General features: G+C 40.1%; 1 protein-coding gene across 2 annotated transcripts in view; it reads left to right on the top strand.

The window, feature by feature from the left end:
• The window catches only part of npffr2a (neuropeptide FF receptor 2a), a 32,827-nt gene that overhangs the window by 3,366 nt on the left and 14,651 nt on the right, over positions 1–14,810 (top strand). The window contains exons 4-5 of one of the 2 annotated variants that reach the window (XM_086076839.1): positions 2,652–2,765; positions 3,014–3,205. In XM_086076839.1, coding sequence (XP_085932965.1) covers positions 3,174–3,205 — 32 coding nt within the window. In that variant the 5' untranslated portion in view covers positions 2,652–2,765; positions 3,014–3,173. Of the gene's footprint in view, positions 1–2,651; positions 2,766–3,013; positions 3,206–8,711; positions 8,848–14,810 lie in introns of those variants that run through there. The other variant, XM_086076840.1, reaches the window with a different exon arrangement.

Genomic DNA, 14,810 nt, shown 5'->3' with positions numbered 1-14,810 from the left:
ATGCTCTCATATGAAAATGTTCTCATACATACAGTACTAGTGAAAATGGTCTCATACACACAACTGAAATGCTTTCAACACAGTACTGAAAATGGTCTCATACATTCTAGTGAAAATGCTCTCACACATACTACTACAACAAGCTTGTTTAAATTTGGCACACTCTCTCGTGAGGACACAGATATTGATGCTAATACTGAATAATCTATCTAAGGACCGCTCATACTGTACAGGATGACAGCAAAGCATTCCACAGACGGCCTTTTCGCCGCCTCTCCACTTTTCTCCCCGTGATTTGACACTTGTAAAAATAGAGAGCAAGTCGCAAGTCCTTCTGACTTTTCTAGCAAAAAAAAACCTACTTTTGGCCTCTTGATGTTTGAGCGCTGCGGCAATCTCAACACCTGAGAGTCGACGTCACCTGCCAATCTACGAGGAGAGCCGGCTTTATTTCAAAATCTTTCAAAAATAGAGTTAGCTGAATCCGAATGCGGAGGGAGAATGCGGGGATTTTGTCTGCGACAAACAACATAGTATAAGTGTACACACCCTACTGAAATACGTCAACCAGCTAGTTTAGCATATTTGCCAGAAGAAAAAAAAACATGAGTGGAATGAAGTGTGTCAGGAGATGCGCCGGACTTGCCGTCATCTGCATTCTGAGCAGGTAGAAGCACAAAAATTTGCCATGCTGATGAAGGCTCGGCCTCCTCACCCGCTTCTCCCCTCCGGGCAGGCAAACGGCCGTCAGGTGAAGGAGAGGCTGACATGTCACAAAGTATCGGCCTGAACGCCGTCGCCACGTCTCAGCCAATCAGCATCTGTCACAGTTTTTTTTTTTGCTAAGGACTGCTGTGCATTTTGAGTCTGCACCCCTCAGCAAAGTCGACTCCAAATATCCGTGGAGCACATACTGGGTTTTAGTTCAGAGAAAAATACAAGGATTAATGGCACACATTTTGGCTTTTTGTTGCTTTTTTGGGGGGGGAGTTCACTTAATAATAAAGTAGAGTGCAGTTTCATTTTTCATCAACAGGTGGCAGTAGCGATTTGAAATTCCATTGCCTGCATTAAGCAGCTTTAATGCAGTTTTACATTTTTAGCCACTATAATTTGCATGTTTTTTTCCCGTTATTTCTATATATTGTTCTTTTAAAAAAAAAAATCTATTTTTAATGCTTACATTTTTATAAATGTTTGCTATTGCTTAAACCCTTGTTTTTCTTTTACATATTTTTTCAATGTTTTTAATTATTGAATTTTTTTTGCGCTTTACATTTCTTTACGAACCAAAAATAACTGAAATTTACGCAACCAATTGCATAAATTCACGTGGTCGTCTACCAAGGCCACGTTTACTGCCGGTGTTAGTTGGTTTTCACGTAACTGTGAGGCGTCATCTTCCTCTCTTTTTTGTCCGTTGCCTCCTCAACGTACCGTCATTGAGTCGTGTTGTGCGATTGTGTGCGTGGATTTCTACCCGTTTCCATGTCCCCCGGTTGTTTTCCCCCACAGTAACCTTGAGCTGCAAGTTTGTATTTGGTTTCTTTTGTTCAATCCATCTGTCGATGTTTATTTTCCCATGCGTCCGTCGTCCATTCTACAAACTATGAAAAAAAAACATCCAAAGTATAATCTGTCCATCGTGAAGTTATTTTTTTTAATGTGTGTGGCAACAGGACAGCGCACTGATATTAAGAGTATGCAAGAGTTGCATGGAATTACTAATCCGACCCCCCCCCCCCCACTTCTTCTTCACTTAATCCCTGCAGTAGCTGCAACTTCCTCTTTGCCATGTGTCTCATTTCTCTGCCAACTGAAAACAAAAAGCTTAGCAGAGGCAGTGAAGAGTGAAGACTATTTCCCCCCCCCCATCCATCCCCTTGCCGCTTTGAAAAATCGCCCAGAGTCCGCGCGCGTGGGAGCTAGCATCAGTCACTTGCATTAGCATCCGACCCACATGGTCTCCAGAGACAAACTGCTGACAAATATATTTGACAAGCATTCTCTTATCTATCAGAATATAGAGAATTTAGATTTTTTTTTTCCAATACTTGTCACGTTTGTGCTCGGCTGCTTGTTGCTAGGCAGAACGTCTAATAAACATTGTCTAACACTACGAGTTATTGATCAGGCAATAGACAAGACAAATCGACGGCGCTTTACAGAGGCAAAGAGAAAATAATGAAAATCGGGATATAATCCCACATAAAATGTGAGGGTAATGACAACAAAACTGGATTTTAGACTTTCCCCATCTCAACCAGGACAAAATTGAAGTTTTAGTCATTGGTTGGAGGGCCCGGAAAGTGAATTCGACCTTATCCGCTCGCCGTTATTTTCAACTCTGTGCTCATTCCACAATGAAAAAAAATAAAGAAATATGTTTTTATCTCCTAAGAGAACATTGCCAGAGTCGGTCGGCGCTATTTTCTCCTCAGGGCCAACATGGACGGAGAAGACGCTAATGCATGCTTTTATAACCAGTTGGATTGATTATGCTAATGTCACGTCCTGCTTTCTGCTCTTCCCCACAAGAGCATTTCAGGTATTCAATTAGAACCGAATTGAGCAGCTCATGTCCTGATGAAAGCAGAAGGCTGCAGCACATTGCACCAATTTTATAATCACTACATTTCCTTGTCTTTCAGGGTCCATTTTAAGGTTCTTAAGTGTCTCAATGGTCTCGCCGACAATTTTGGCCTGGAATGAATTGGCCGTTTGGGAATGATGACGATAATGGCCGGATGCCCCTGATCTCCACGGTACCTATGAATTTCTAGATATAAAACCTCCTAATCACAATTTGGTAAATTTCACCCAAAAAATAAAAATAAAATTCATTCCACACATTCCGTTTTGGGGTCTCCTGAAAAGTGACTGTTTTGGAGGTACAAGGTTTCGGTTAATTGTTTTACTATTTCTATGCTGTTAAATATACATTTAGCGCTGTTATTTATTTTTTAAAGTCATTAGAATTTGAGTTCCTTTTGTCGTTGTCTACTTTTTTAAGGTATTGATCTGTTGTCTTTTCCTGGGAGGGGGAGCCCTTTTCCACTGAGAGCTGTGATTATCCGTGGCCACGGTCCCGCATCATGTGAGTCGGTGTCCTGCGGCCGCGCTCTGTGATCTGCACCTGCTGCAAACGGGACCTTGAGATCTTGTTTCCTCCCATGGATCCTTTGTACCCAGCAATACACCACAGGTCACCATTTTATTATTTTTAACTTGTGTGTATGTGGACAAGTAGAAGAACGGGGTTTATTTCAACCTTGGACAGCATTCTGTGCATTTTTTTTGAATGAGAAGCACTTTATGAATAGATTTCTATAGAAATAAGTTGGTACGAAGGAATGCCTCACCATGACGTCTCTTTGGGTGATTTATAGCATCCCTAACGAGAACGCCTGGACCAGGAGGTTGCTATTCTAACCCGTTAGCTCGGCTTTCGAACCATTGTGACAAAAACCTTTCCAATTTTGCCTCACAAAGCCAACACACACACACACACACACACACACACACACACACACACACACACACGCACGCACGCACGCACGCACGCACGCACGCACGCACGCACGCACGCACACACACGGGCACGCATGGTGAGGCAACAGAGCTGTGATGTTTCCATAGAGACGGCGGGCACATGCGTTTCTTCCTCTGTGGGGGTGGCAGTCATCCTCTTGTCATCCGTCCCCAGTGGGGTTTTGTGTTTTAGGTCGGATGGCTTTATTGCACCACGCCGCAAAGTCGCCGACGGCTGCCTGCAAGGGAGCACAAGGGTGGAGCAAAACACCCATAAATAAGTCGCATCAATCATATCATTGTTTTAATATGGTTACTAATAATATTGTATACTAACTAACTAACTAACTAACTAACTAACTAACTACATTATAACTTAGAGTGTTTTTAACTTGACCACACACAGAGTAATATTACATTTCCAAGCTTGAAACTTTTTCCAGAGATGTCTCATCGCACCGAAAAATGATTAATAAAAAAAAAAGATTTTACTCGTTGAAAATGTTACAAAAGCCGACAGTGAGTGCCTTCTCAATGCAACCATTCCACTCATGTAATAAGTGTCATTGAAATTTAGCATTGAAACCTCCCTTGTTGGCGCGTTAAAAATGATTTTAATAATTTGCTTCAATGACGATGTTGGCAGCTTAAAAGCTGTGCCAAGTGTAATTTCGCAACTGACTGTCAGAACAAGTCTTAGGACAACATCAGAAAAGCGAAACCCTTTGTGCTGGTATAATAACGGCATCAGCCTGCATCTCACGTCTGCCAAGTCGCTGATGTGGGGGAGCCCTGGTGAGCTGAGCAAAGTCAGTAAAGTGGACGAGTCGTGCAGCATCCGTCTTGTAAACCTGTCATGCTTCCTTGCGAGAGTCCCCTGGGGTCTCATGGCCGCCTTTGTTGAGATTCCCTGTTGGCCATCTTTGGAACGTTTCGTCGTCTGTGGTTGTTCGGGTGCTCTTGTTCTTAGTGTAGGACCGCGCTTTCAGTACCCCAGATAACGCTACACAGCCAACATTCTGGGAAAAATCTGCCTCAGAAGTCGCTCAAAAACGTCATTACGCCAAATGATGGCACATTCTGCTTAACGAGCATGTAAAGAATGAACTTTATTAGTGTCTCTATTTTTCTTTGAACTGTTGAGACTGTTAACTATCAACCAGCCAACTAACTGTTAATGGGCTTGTCTGTCAAACCAACCCTCTAACTAACAGACCAACCGGTCAACTGACTCACAAACTGTTAACAGTGTTGTTCATCCAACCAACTAACCCTGAACCAGCTGACCATTCAACCAACCAGCAAACCATCCAACTGACTGACTGACCGATTAACTAAGTAGCCATTGCCACTGGACCAACTAACTAAGTGACTGACTGACCAACCAATTTTCTGTTAATAGTCTTGTCTACTTACTAACACAACAGATCAACAAATTGAACTAACTAACAAACTAACAAACTAACTAACTAACTAACATAACATAACAAATTGAACTAACTAACTAACTAACTAACAAACCACAACCAATTGAACTAACTAACTAACCTGGTAGACTCTGAATAGGCTTGTCTAAGCAACCAACTGATCCTGAACCAACAAGGTAATCAACTGACTGACTGACTATTCACCTATCTGTTAAGAATTATCCATCCAACCAACGAACCAACAACCTTGACTCATCTGACCAACCAACCAACCAACCAACCAACCGACTGACTGCAAGTAAACATGCATCAACTAGCTAACTAGTGACTGACTGTTAACAGTCTCGCCAATTCCAACCAACCAACCAACCAACTCTGAATTAAGGGATTAACTTTACAAATGTGTTTTGCCTTTTTGGCCTTTTGTCTGTGTGTTTCTGAATGGTTTTAAGTTCTTGTGTCTTGTGGTTAAGTCAACAACAACAACAACAACAAAAGAGAAATAGGATGAAAGAAACAATTTGACTTGTTTTTGCTAATGAAAAGCATCATAATCCCCCTTTTTTTTTTAACAATGTGAGAAACTTAACCATCTTAAACCTCTTCAGGTGGATCTTTTAATGAGATTTTGTAGACAACACGAGAAACAAGAAGGTTACATCGCCATGACGACGAGCCCACAAGTGCGAGCCGCTGATTAAAGTGAGTTTCGACCGCACCAAAGTGTCCTAATGAGCACCGCGCTCGGCTTGTTTGGGATGCTTTTCCTTCCAGACACGCAGCGGCGCGCAGAGGTCGGGCGATGCTCGGGGCATCTCCTTCAGTGTATAGCTAGCAAAAGGTTACGTACCGTGAACTCCGCCATATTCACAGTCTGACGTTTGTAAATTAATGATACCTCCCCCTCTCACAAGACACTTCAAGGCCAATCGTCTCCTTGCTTTCCTTCTCCATTCGTCAATTTTCATACCTGTGGCAGCCATTGCCCCTTTTTCCTGCCAACCAATGGGCTCCTCACCCGACCTTCGCTGGCTGGATCTGAATGGTCAACACAAAAGGACCTCAAAGATAGGCAAGGAAGGTGAATGGCAGCCAGCCAATGACAGGTGTACGACATGCTAGAAGCTGATTGGATGTCATAGAAGAGAAGTTCTTTTATTAGGAAATAGAAAAATAATGACTGTTTCTTGAATTTTAAATCAAGCAAAATGAGGCCAACAAAGAAGAAATTGGGGGACCAAAAGTGCAGTCGTCAGCGCTTTCAAATAAAAAAGCAAAAGAGCGGAAAAGTGAACGCGGGCAACAAGAATACAGATTAAAAGATGAGCCGCGCGCGAGACAACCATTAATCCAGTGCACAAACGAAGTTGAAAGCCAGCATGAAGTCTGAGTAGGAGTCATTCGTTTTTTGTGCCCCCTTTCACACTGCACGGGTTTCATCTCCACAACAAAGTATGCATGCCATCTCGTTTCATTTGCAGTCCGTTCAAAAAACACTGATGGTAATTCGGTCCAACAGATGCTCTTCAGAAGCCTTGCGGAGGCGCTGCATTCAATTAGGTCCAAAATAACCCAGATACACTCTAAAAACAGTCGGATCAAAAATAACGCAATTTGAGTCAAATGGGGGCCGACCCACTATTTTTGGTCGATTTGATTCAACTTGTTGGGTTGTTTTGCTCAAAATAACCCCCAAAATTGGGCCGTTTTGTACTAAATAATCCTCAGAAAGTTGGGTCAAGTAAACTCAAAAAGTGGGCTGGTCCCTTTTTGACACTAAAAAACAAAAAACAGTCGGATCAAAAATAACCCAATTTGTGTCAAAAAGGGGCCGACCCAACTTTTTGGGTAATCGTTTTGTGGCTTTTTCATTTGTCTCTTTTTGACCCAATTTGGAAAAAAAATTTATTCGACGTTTTTTAGAGTGTACAGTCAACCTATGTATTTCATTTCATTTATTTGTTTATTTTTAAAAAATGGGACAGAACATATTAATGAACATTTGCAAATGTAAGTATGTATGGGATTAAAGCCATTTGATATTGCGGATAAGCCATCATTATTAGACTTTTTATAGTAGACACACAGTAAAAAACAAAACAATTCCTAACCCACCTACTTTGGGCTACTTTTACCCAAGGTTGGGTTAATTATCAGATTGTGTTGAAGATTAGATTTGGGAGTCTGAAGAGATGAAGCTGCGGCGGTTGTCCCTTTACCCACTCAGTAGCTGCTTTTGGACACAAGGTCTCTGAATCCAAAATGTGCCTTTCCTCTCAGGGCCGGTGTCCTCTCGTCGCTACGCTAACTCGATCTACCGGATCATTTCCATCGACCTTGGAAATAATGAATCTCCGTCCTCGTATTTGAAGTCACCTTTGAGGGAAAAAAATGCGTTGAGAGCCACTCAACTCTGACGGGCTTCACAAGGAAACGGAAATCATAACAGCGGTAATTAATATGTTAGCACCAACCTGATTGCTCGGAGATTGCCACGCTTCCCGACTTGAAACGATGAGAAGCAAAGTGGCCGCAAAGAGGCAATGTACACTTAACGATCTCCTATAATCTTCATGCGTCCGGTGTTAGGATGTCAAAGTCAAAGACGATTTAGCTTTTAGCAAAGCTCGTCAAGTTATGAGAGAAATAAAGTTTCAAGAAAAATGGAATGGATCAATTGCTTGCCTAGAAACATAAGCTCGTTATTTTTGTAAAGTTACAACCATTAAACGTAAAAATGCTTCTTAACTCATTCGCTGCCACTGAAGGTTATAAACGTCAAAATTCATTTTCATTTTTCTATTAGTTTAAAAAAAAAATCCCTACTTTTGTTAACAAGAGTATGAAAACCTAGATTTTTTTTATTGCACATTCAGAACAGATATAAAATTTGTGGTTAATCGTGAGTTAACTATTGAAGTCATACGATTAATTACGCAAAAAAAATATATATATCGCCTGACGTCCCTAAATTTTAATAATCATCTCGTCAGGCGATTACAATTTTTATTTGTAATTAATTGCATGACTTCACTAGTTAACTCACGGTTAATCACAAATTTTATATCTGTTCTAAATGTACGATAAAGATTTTTTTCCTAGGTTTTCATACTCTTGTTAACATAAATGGGGAATTTCTTTTTTTTAACTAATAGAAATAGTTCAAATGAATTTTTGACGTTTATAGCCGTCAATGGCAGTGAATGAGTTATACACGGCTGCGTGTTATAATTTCATGAGATTTCCCGACATTTCTTGACTAAAGCCATCTCATTTTGTTCCCTTCGTGTGGCAGCGACGGATGAAAGCGAGTGTCGGCATTTCTCGCAGAAATGCGAGCACGATCGCTCGCATTTCTGCGATCAACCGTGCGCTACGAACACCGCTGACATGTTGTCATCCAAGCGTGCATGTTAATTAGCTCCGCACATACAATTCATCCAGCTCGGCAGTCATCCATCTCTCAGAGAATTGCCCTCATTTTGTTTTTTGTGGTCACACCGGATTACCGCCACGTGGCGTGCTTGCAGAGCATACATAAAAAAAATACTCACACCAGCTGTGACCTGTATTATCATTATGGGTGTGTGCGCACATTCTAACAGCTTGATGAGGGTATCACCCCCCCCCCCCCCGTTAGCCAGCTTAGCCCACCCATCACCCCCCCCTCCTCCTCGCCAGGCTGCCTACGTCACAGCTTCAAAAAGGGTCCACGCGCCGCTGTCAGCCCGCCACTCGCGCTCAGAGCGGCGGGCTGAGCGCATCTTCGGCCTGCATGACGCACGCATGTGCAGCCAGCCGGACTCGTACCGTTGGCTTTTTGCTTTTCTTCATGTAGAGACGTGTGGCGGACACGTGCAGTTTTAAAGCCCCCGCCCCCCCCAAAAAGGTGAGATGGCTCATTTTTGCACTTTGCAAAATGTGAGGAGGCAACTTACTGCTGGTGAGACAGCAGCTGTGGTTTGATTATTGATTGGATTTGCAATCAATCATGTGTTTCTTATACGCGCCATCATTTACAGCCATACTGTATGCTTTTGTTTACCTAAACATACATTTTTAAATATAGTTGGTTCATTTTAGTTTATTACACTTTTTTTTTTTTTTGCTTTGTAGGAGTCTCCTTACGACTCCTTGTCTCCTTACGAGCTTTAATTTCAATGTTTTAATTTTGTATCTATTTCTGCATATATTTGAATATTTTTGCATCATGAAAGTCACCCAACCTTACGTGTGCATCTTTTAAATTTATTTTAATTTGAATGTGATTATTTATATGTATTTCTTTTAATTTACTGTATTGATTTAAAAAAAAATTAGCATACTTTGTTTTCTCACATTCATTTTTATTTGATTAATTATTTTGTAGTTTTTCAACATATTTTTTCTTACAATTTTTGCATTATTTTATTTGTACTTGTTTTAATTTATTATTATCATTTTTATTTTATCTATCAGTATTTTTTTTATATATTTTATTTCACGTATTACTTTTTTAAATACAATTTTTGCAATGTGGAAGTGACCCAGAATTAAATATTCATCAGATATTTGTACTTATTTTTAATTTTGTATTTACATTATTAATTTTTTAATGAGTTTTTATATTACTTATTTGTTTTTTGTTTTTAAATTTTCTTTTCTTTTTCATTATTATTATTATTAACATCATCATCATCTTTGTGGATGTCACCAATAATTAATTCTCGCTTATGTATATTTCTTATTTTATTTATTTATTATTTTACCTATTATACTTACCTGCCATTTTAAATATTTTAAATTAATTAATTTATGTATTTACTTAATTTGACGATTTTTGCATTGAAGCGACCCACCATTTCGTGGATGTCTAATATTTAATACATAATTGAAGGAATGAATAAATATATATATAAAATATATGAATTAAAAAAAAAATTAAACCCTCATTTTTCAAATATTTTTTCTTTCTGTTTTATTCATTTTCTTTCTTTAAAATAATTATTTGTTGTGTTGTGGATGTCAGCCAGCTCTGGGTGCGTGCACCCCTCCCATCATTTTCATTTGTGCACACAGTGGGCTCATTGTGTACTGTAGGTCCACTGATGAACTGCACCCCCCCACCTTTTTTTTTTTTGCTGCCCTTTTGTCTTTACAAAGTGTGCAGAACTGTGGGAGATACTGTAGAACATGACATGCAATTAATTATCTGTCATTGTTGTTCTGAGGTTGCCCCGCGTAACAATTAGAGGTGGCGATGCGACGGAAGGGAAACGACGCGTCCAACTTGCTTTATAAGAATGAAGAACGTAAGCAAATGGGACACGATGAGAAGAGAAGACGGTTTGGGCTCGGCTCGGAATAAACACGCTCTCGGGATTAGGCTGTTACGCAACAGACAGAGGCAGCAGGGCCGTACTGTATACAGTCAAGTTATGATCGATTAGATTCCCGTGTGGGTACACGACTGTCATACACGATTGAGAAGAAGGCAGGAGGAACCGCATTCCCTATCGGGCCAAGCGACTTGTTTATTATTATGCATTATGAGCATTTGTGGGCTTCGGGTAGCATTTTTTTCTGAGGTTTCACTTGGGTTTATTTGGTACGATCACAAAAGATGGACTGAGTGGAGCCAATGGAATGTTTTGAGAATTCAGCCCTTGAAGAAGATCTCACATGAATTTGGTAGGAATGTTTCTTATGACAAAAAAAAAAGTCTCCAAAACACACCGTTTTGGTTTTAGGCATCTTTTTTTGGGGGGGTCATTTTCGGGGGATCTTTCACAAAAGGAACATGTCGTTGAGATTTTGGCAGATTGCTACCGTACCGTAGAGACTCATATTATTTTGTGAAAAATTTGAGTTTTTGTTCGAGCTTGTGGGCGGAGCATGGCGGCGAAGTTTGTTGACAACTATTATTTTAAAATTCAGCCCCGGAAGCAGGTTTAACATAGAGACGTGAAATTTGGTGGAGGAAACCCACAAAAAAAGTCTCAAGAACACGTGCACTTTTGGTTTCGAGGCAGCCATTTTTTGGTCATTTTTGGCATTTTCAAATCTTCTGTCCAAAGGAACTAAGATTTTGTCTGATTGCAACCAAATTTGAAGCATGATTAGGCCTACTGAAGAAGACTTATTATGAAACATCAACGTTTTTGTTTGAGAGCATGGCAGCAAAATTTGGGAACCTACTATTTTGAAAATTCAGCCCTCGTTTAACTTGGTAACATGAAATTTGGTGGACATGCCTAACATGAGGAGAAGCTCAAAAACGTCTCTCGCACCAATGCCAGAAAATGCACGGGAAGTCTGCCATTCGGGTTTAAAACAGCAATTTCTTTAAAAGAGGAACTCTTTAGAGATTTTGTCGAATTTGAATGATGTAAACAACACGAATGGAAAAAACATTATATTGTGAAACATTTGAGTTTTTGTCGCAGCCTGTAGGCAGAGCTTGGCAGCACATTTTGACAATTTGCACCCCCCCCAAAAAAATCTAAAATTTGGAAAATAAACTAGTTTCATACATGAACATGAAATTTGGTAGAACTATTTTGGTAGAGATACCAAATTTGTACCAGACGGATGGCAGACACTACAATGGAAATTTAAATGTTCATGTTGTTGAACCATTGTAATGCATATGATTTTTTTTTTTTTTAAAGTCTGCCCTCAAAGCTGCTTTCAATATTTATTTTGGTAGGCATGTCTACCATCAAAAGACACACAAAAAAAAAAAGTCTCAAAAACATATCCCCGAATTTGCACGAAAAGGCTTCCATTTTGGTTTGAAGCCGACATTTTTTGGGGGGCCATTTTGACCATTTCCAAGAATCTTTAAAGAGGGCTTTTTCAAGGTTTTGTTTGCTGACTTTAATATTTAGATCAGCATGGCGGGCCGTGTACGGCCCACGGGCCATAGGTTTAGCGCCTTCTGTCAGAGCCTATTGATAAACATTAGTCACTGTGCATTTCTGTGTGTGCTATTTCTCCATACCATCCACACCTTCATCATCATCATCATCCTCATCAAAATTCTAGTTTCCGCTCCGGTGAAAAATCGCCATTATCGCTACAGGGTGTGCGCACTTCATTGATTGTGCCTTGTTATGAGTCATCTTTAAAGTTTATAAAAGGACTAAAAATATGTTATTCAAAGTTCAATTTCATGAGGACAATTGTGTGCGGAAGAGAGAAACACATACTGTGAAATGTGCTATTAGCCGGTGGAAGCGGAATATGAGCATTAGAAAAACAATTCACACAGACCAATTAGCGTGTTTCTCTACGTCGCCATTCGAACCATTTCCCTTCCAAATGGGCAAAAAATAATATGAAATCATCTTCTATCATGACTAGACCCACAAAAACAAGTCTCAACCTAGTAAATTTGACGCATGCGTACTCGACAGAATGGCAATGCTAAATTATTTATTTTCTCTTTTTTTCACTGTGAGGGGGCCGAGCATGGCGGCAAAGTTTGATGACTCTTCATAAAGCTCGCCAATCTCATCTTTGAAGATTCAGCCCCGAAGACATGTGCTAAGTGAAACAGAAATTGCGTAGACATGTCTGACTTGACTCATTTGAGACATTTTCAGCAGTAGGAAGTTAATATTTTGTCTATAATTAACGTGGTCATAGTAACTTGTCCAATTAATACCTTTAAAAACAATTTTTTTCCCCACTTGCTGTCGACTGAAAGATGACATCACCTGTGCTGACCCCAGAAAAACAGGTGAGCCATGATTGGTCGTTAGCTACTTCCTTAGCACAAGCGATGTCATCTTCAGTCGAACAGCAAGTAGAAAATTGTGTTTTTAAAGGTATTAATCGTACATGAAAAATAATGAAGTTATCAAATTCCTTCTGGACAAAATATTTACTTTTAACTGCTGAAAATGAGTCAAGTATCCCTTTTTTATTTTATTTTTTAAGTCTCAAGAACCCATGCTAAAAAACACAGGAAGTCGGCCATTTTGGTTGGAAGTGGCCATTTTTCCAAGAGGATCTTGTTCTGGAGATTATTTTCCAAATGTTAGCTAATTTTGAACTATGTACAGTATAGTAGACGGGTAGTCAATAGTAAATTGCAAAACGCTTGACTTTTTCATCTTAGCACATGGGGCAGAACAGTCTGTCAACTAATCGTAACTTAGCAACTCAAATTTTACAGGCAGGCATGTCTGTCAAGTAAAAACAAACCAACAAGTATTTAAAAACAACAACCTTTGCCTGAAAAGAAACAGGAAGCCTGCAAATGCAAGAGAACTTCATTCACAATTTTGTGTTCCTATGTCGCTAATGAAGTGCTAACAAAATGGCTAACAAAATACACAGGCGACTTGAGATATGAGCGACACCAACGTACTCGTTTTCCGAGATACGAGCGACCAACTCTTAAAAAAAAAAAAAAGAGGCTTCAAGCTGTTTCATGCCACAAAAAACAAAGAGAGTTACACGTATCGTCAACCAAACCACAGAGTCAGCTAGCTTAATGCTAACACAATTCAAAAATGCCACAGACTGTTTAACGAATAGCATCGTTGTCCCTTCAAGCAACAGATTTTTTTTTTTAACACTCCCCATGTGTTTTAAAGCAGCCATTCCTGACAAATCTAACATTTCCAATTAATTGTTGTTTCTATTGCGTTTCTTTGATGGACGTTGGCAGAGCTGCTGCAGTGTTAACGCGTGTGCCAACGGGCAAATTAGGCCTCGCACGTCACGCACCCCAACAGTAAATTACAGTGAGGGCGCGTCAATCGCCACGTAGTGACACCCCCCCCCCCCCTTCCCCCCGAGGGTGGGAGTGCGTCGAAGGGGGATTGATTGAGTGAGTGGGCAGGCGGAAAAGATGCTGCCGGCTCTTTTCTCAGCGGGAAGTCTGTGATTTAGCGCTGACGGACGGACGAGTGGCAGTGAAACGCGGGAACTGAACAAACGTGAAAACTCTCGGACGCCTGCAAAGACGGCAGGAAAGCAATTGGACATCATTCTCGGGGGCCGTCAGGGCACGGAAGTCGCCCGTCTGGAGGCTAAATGGATTCTCAAGAGGTGGAGAGTCTCGGTGACGGCGCTGAAATCACTTGGGAGGCGCTCTTGATAAACGCTTGGCAAGGTTGACTTTTAGCGGCGACAAGGTTGCAGGTTTGAATTGCTGTTGGCACACCTCTCCTTTGTTTGCTTTCCAGACTACTCACCTTCTCGCAAAGTCAAAAGATTGTCTTCGATGACACATTAGTAGGTTCATTAAAATTCGGTGTCAACGGCTATAAGAAGTATTGGCGCATATGTGGACGTTTAAATCGAAGTTGGTGCGTGGAAGGCTTCACTGTTTTGATTAGGATCTTTGATGTGTTTACGGAAATAAACATTTGGTGCATTGACGACTTTAAATCATTTTCACATCATTTTTCACCTTTGATTGTCTTGGATTTTGACAAAAACAACCGTTCGTGTTATAAAAAAAAAATGCGTACGTTAGGGTTCACGGTAGTGTTAATTTTATCCACCATTTTAAAATTTAGTCTCAATTTTAGTCCAGTTTCAATCACGCTTGTTAGTTTTTAATCATAGTTAATCAACCTCATCCAGTTTTTGTTTGGTCCATTTTTAGTTGACTATAATATTAGCATTTTTGTCTTTATTTTAGTCCAAGAAAAAATAATTTTATTCGTTTTAGTCAGGACAATCATTTTACCCCTGTGTATATATATATATATATATATATATATATTATTTTTTATTTTTTTCAGCATTAGTTAGCAGTCGGATTAACATTATTGTTGGACCGCTATAGCCGTTGGATTAATGTTACGTTATAACTATAATTTCCTAATTATTTTTAACCTTTCACTTTAGCTG

Source organism: Leptonotus elevatus, chromosome 5, assembly GCF_054856555.1.
Source record: "Leptonotus elevatus isolate MCC_2025b chromosome 5, RoL_Lele_1.0, whole genome shotgun sequence".
Taxonomy (NCBI): domain Eukaryota; kingdom Metazoa; phylum Chordata; class Actinopteri; order Syngnathiformes; family Syngnathidae; genus Leptonotus; species Leptonotus elevatus.
This window is presented reverse-complemented; position numbering and strand designations above follow the sequence as displayed.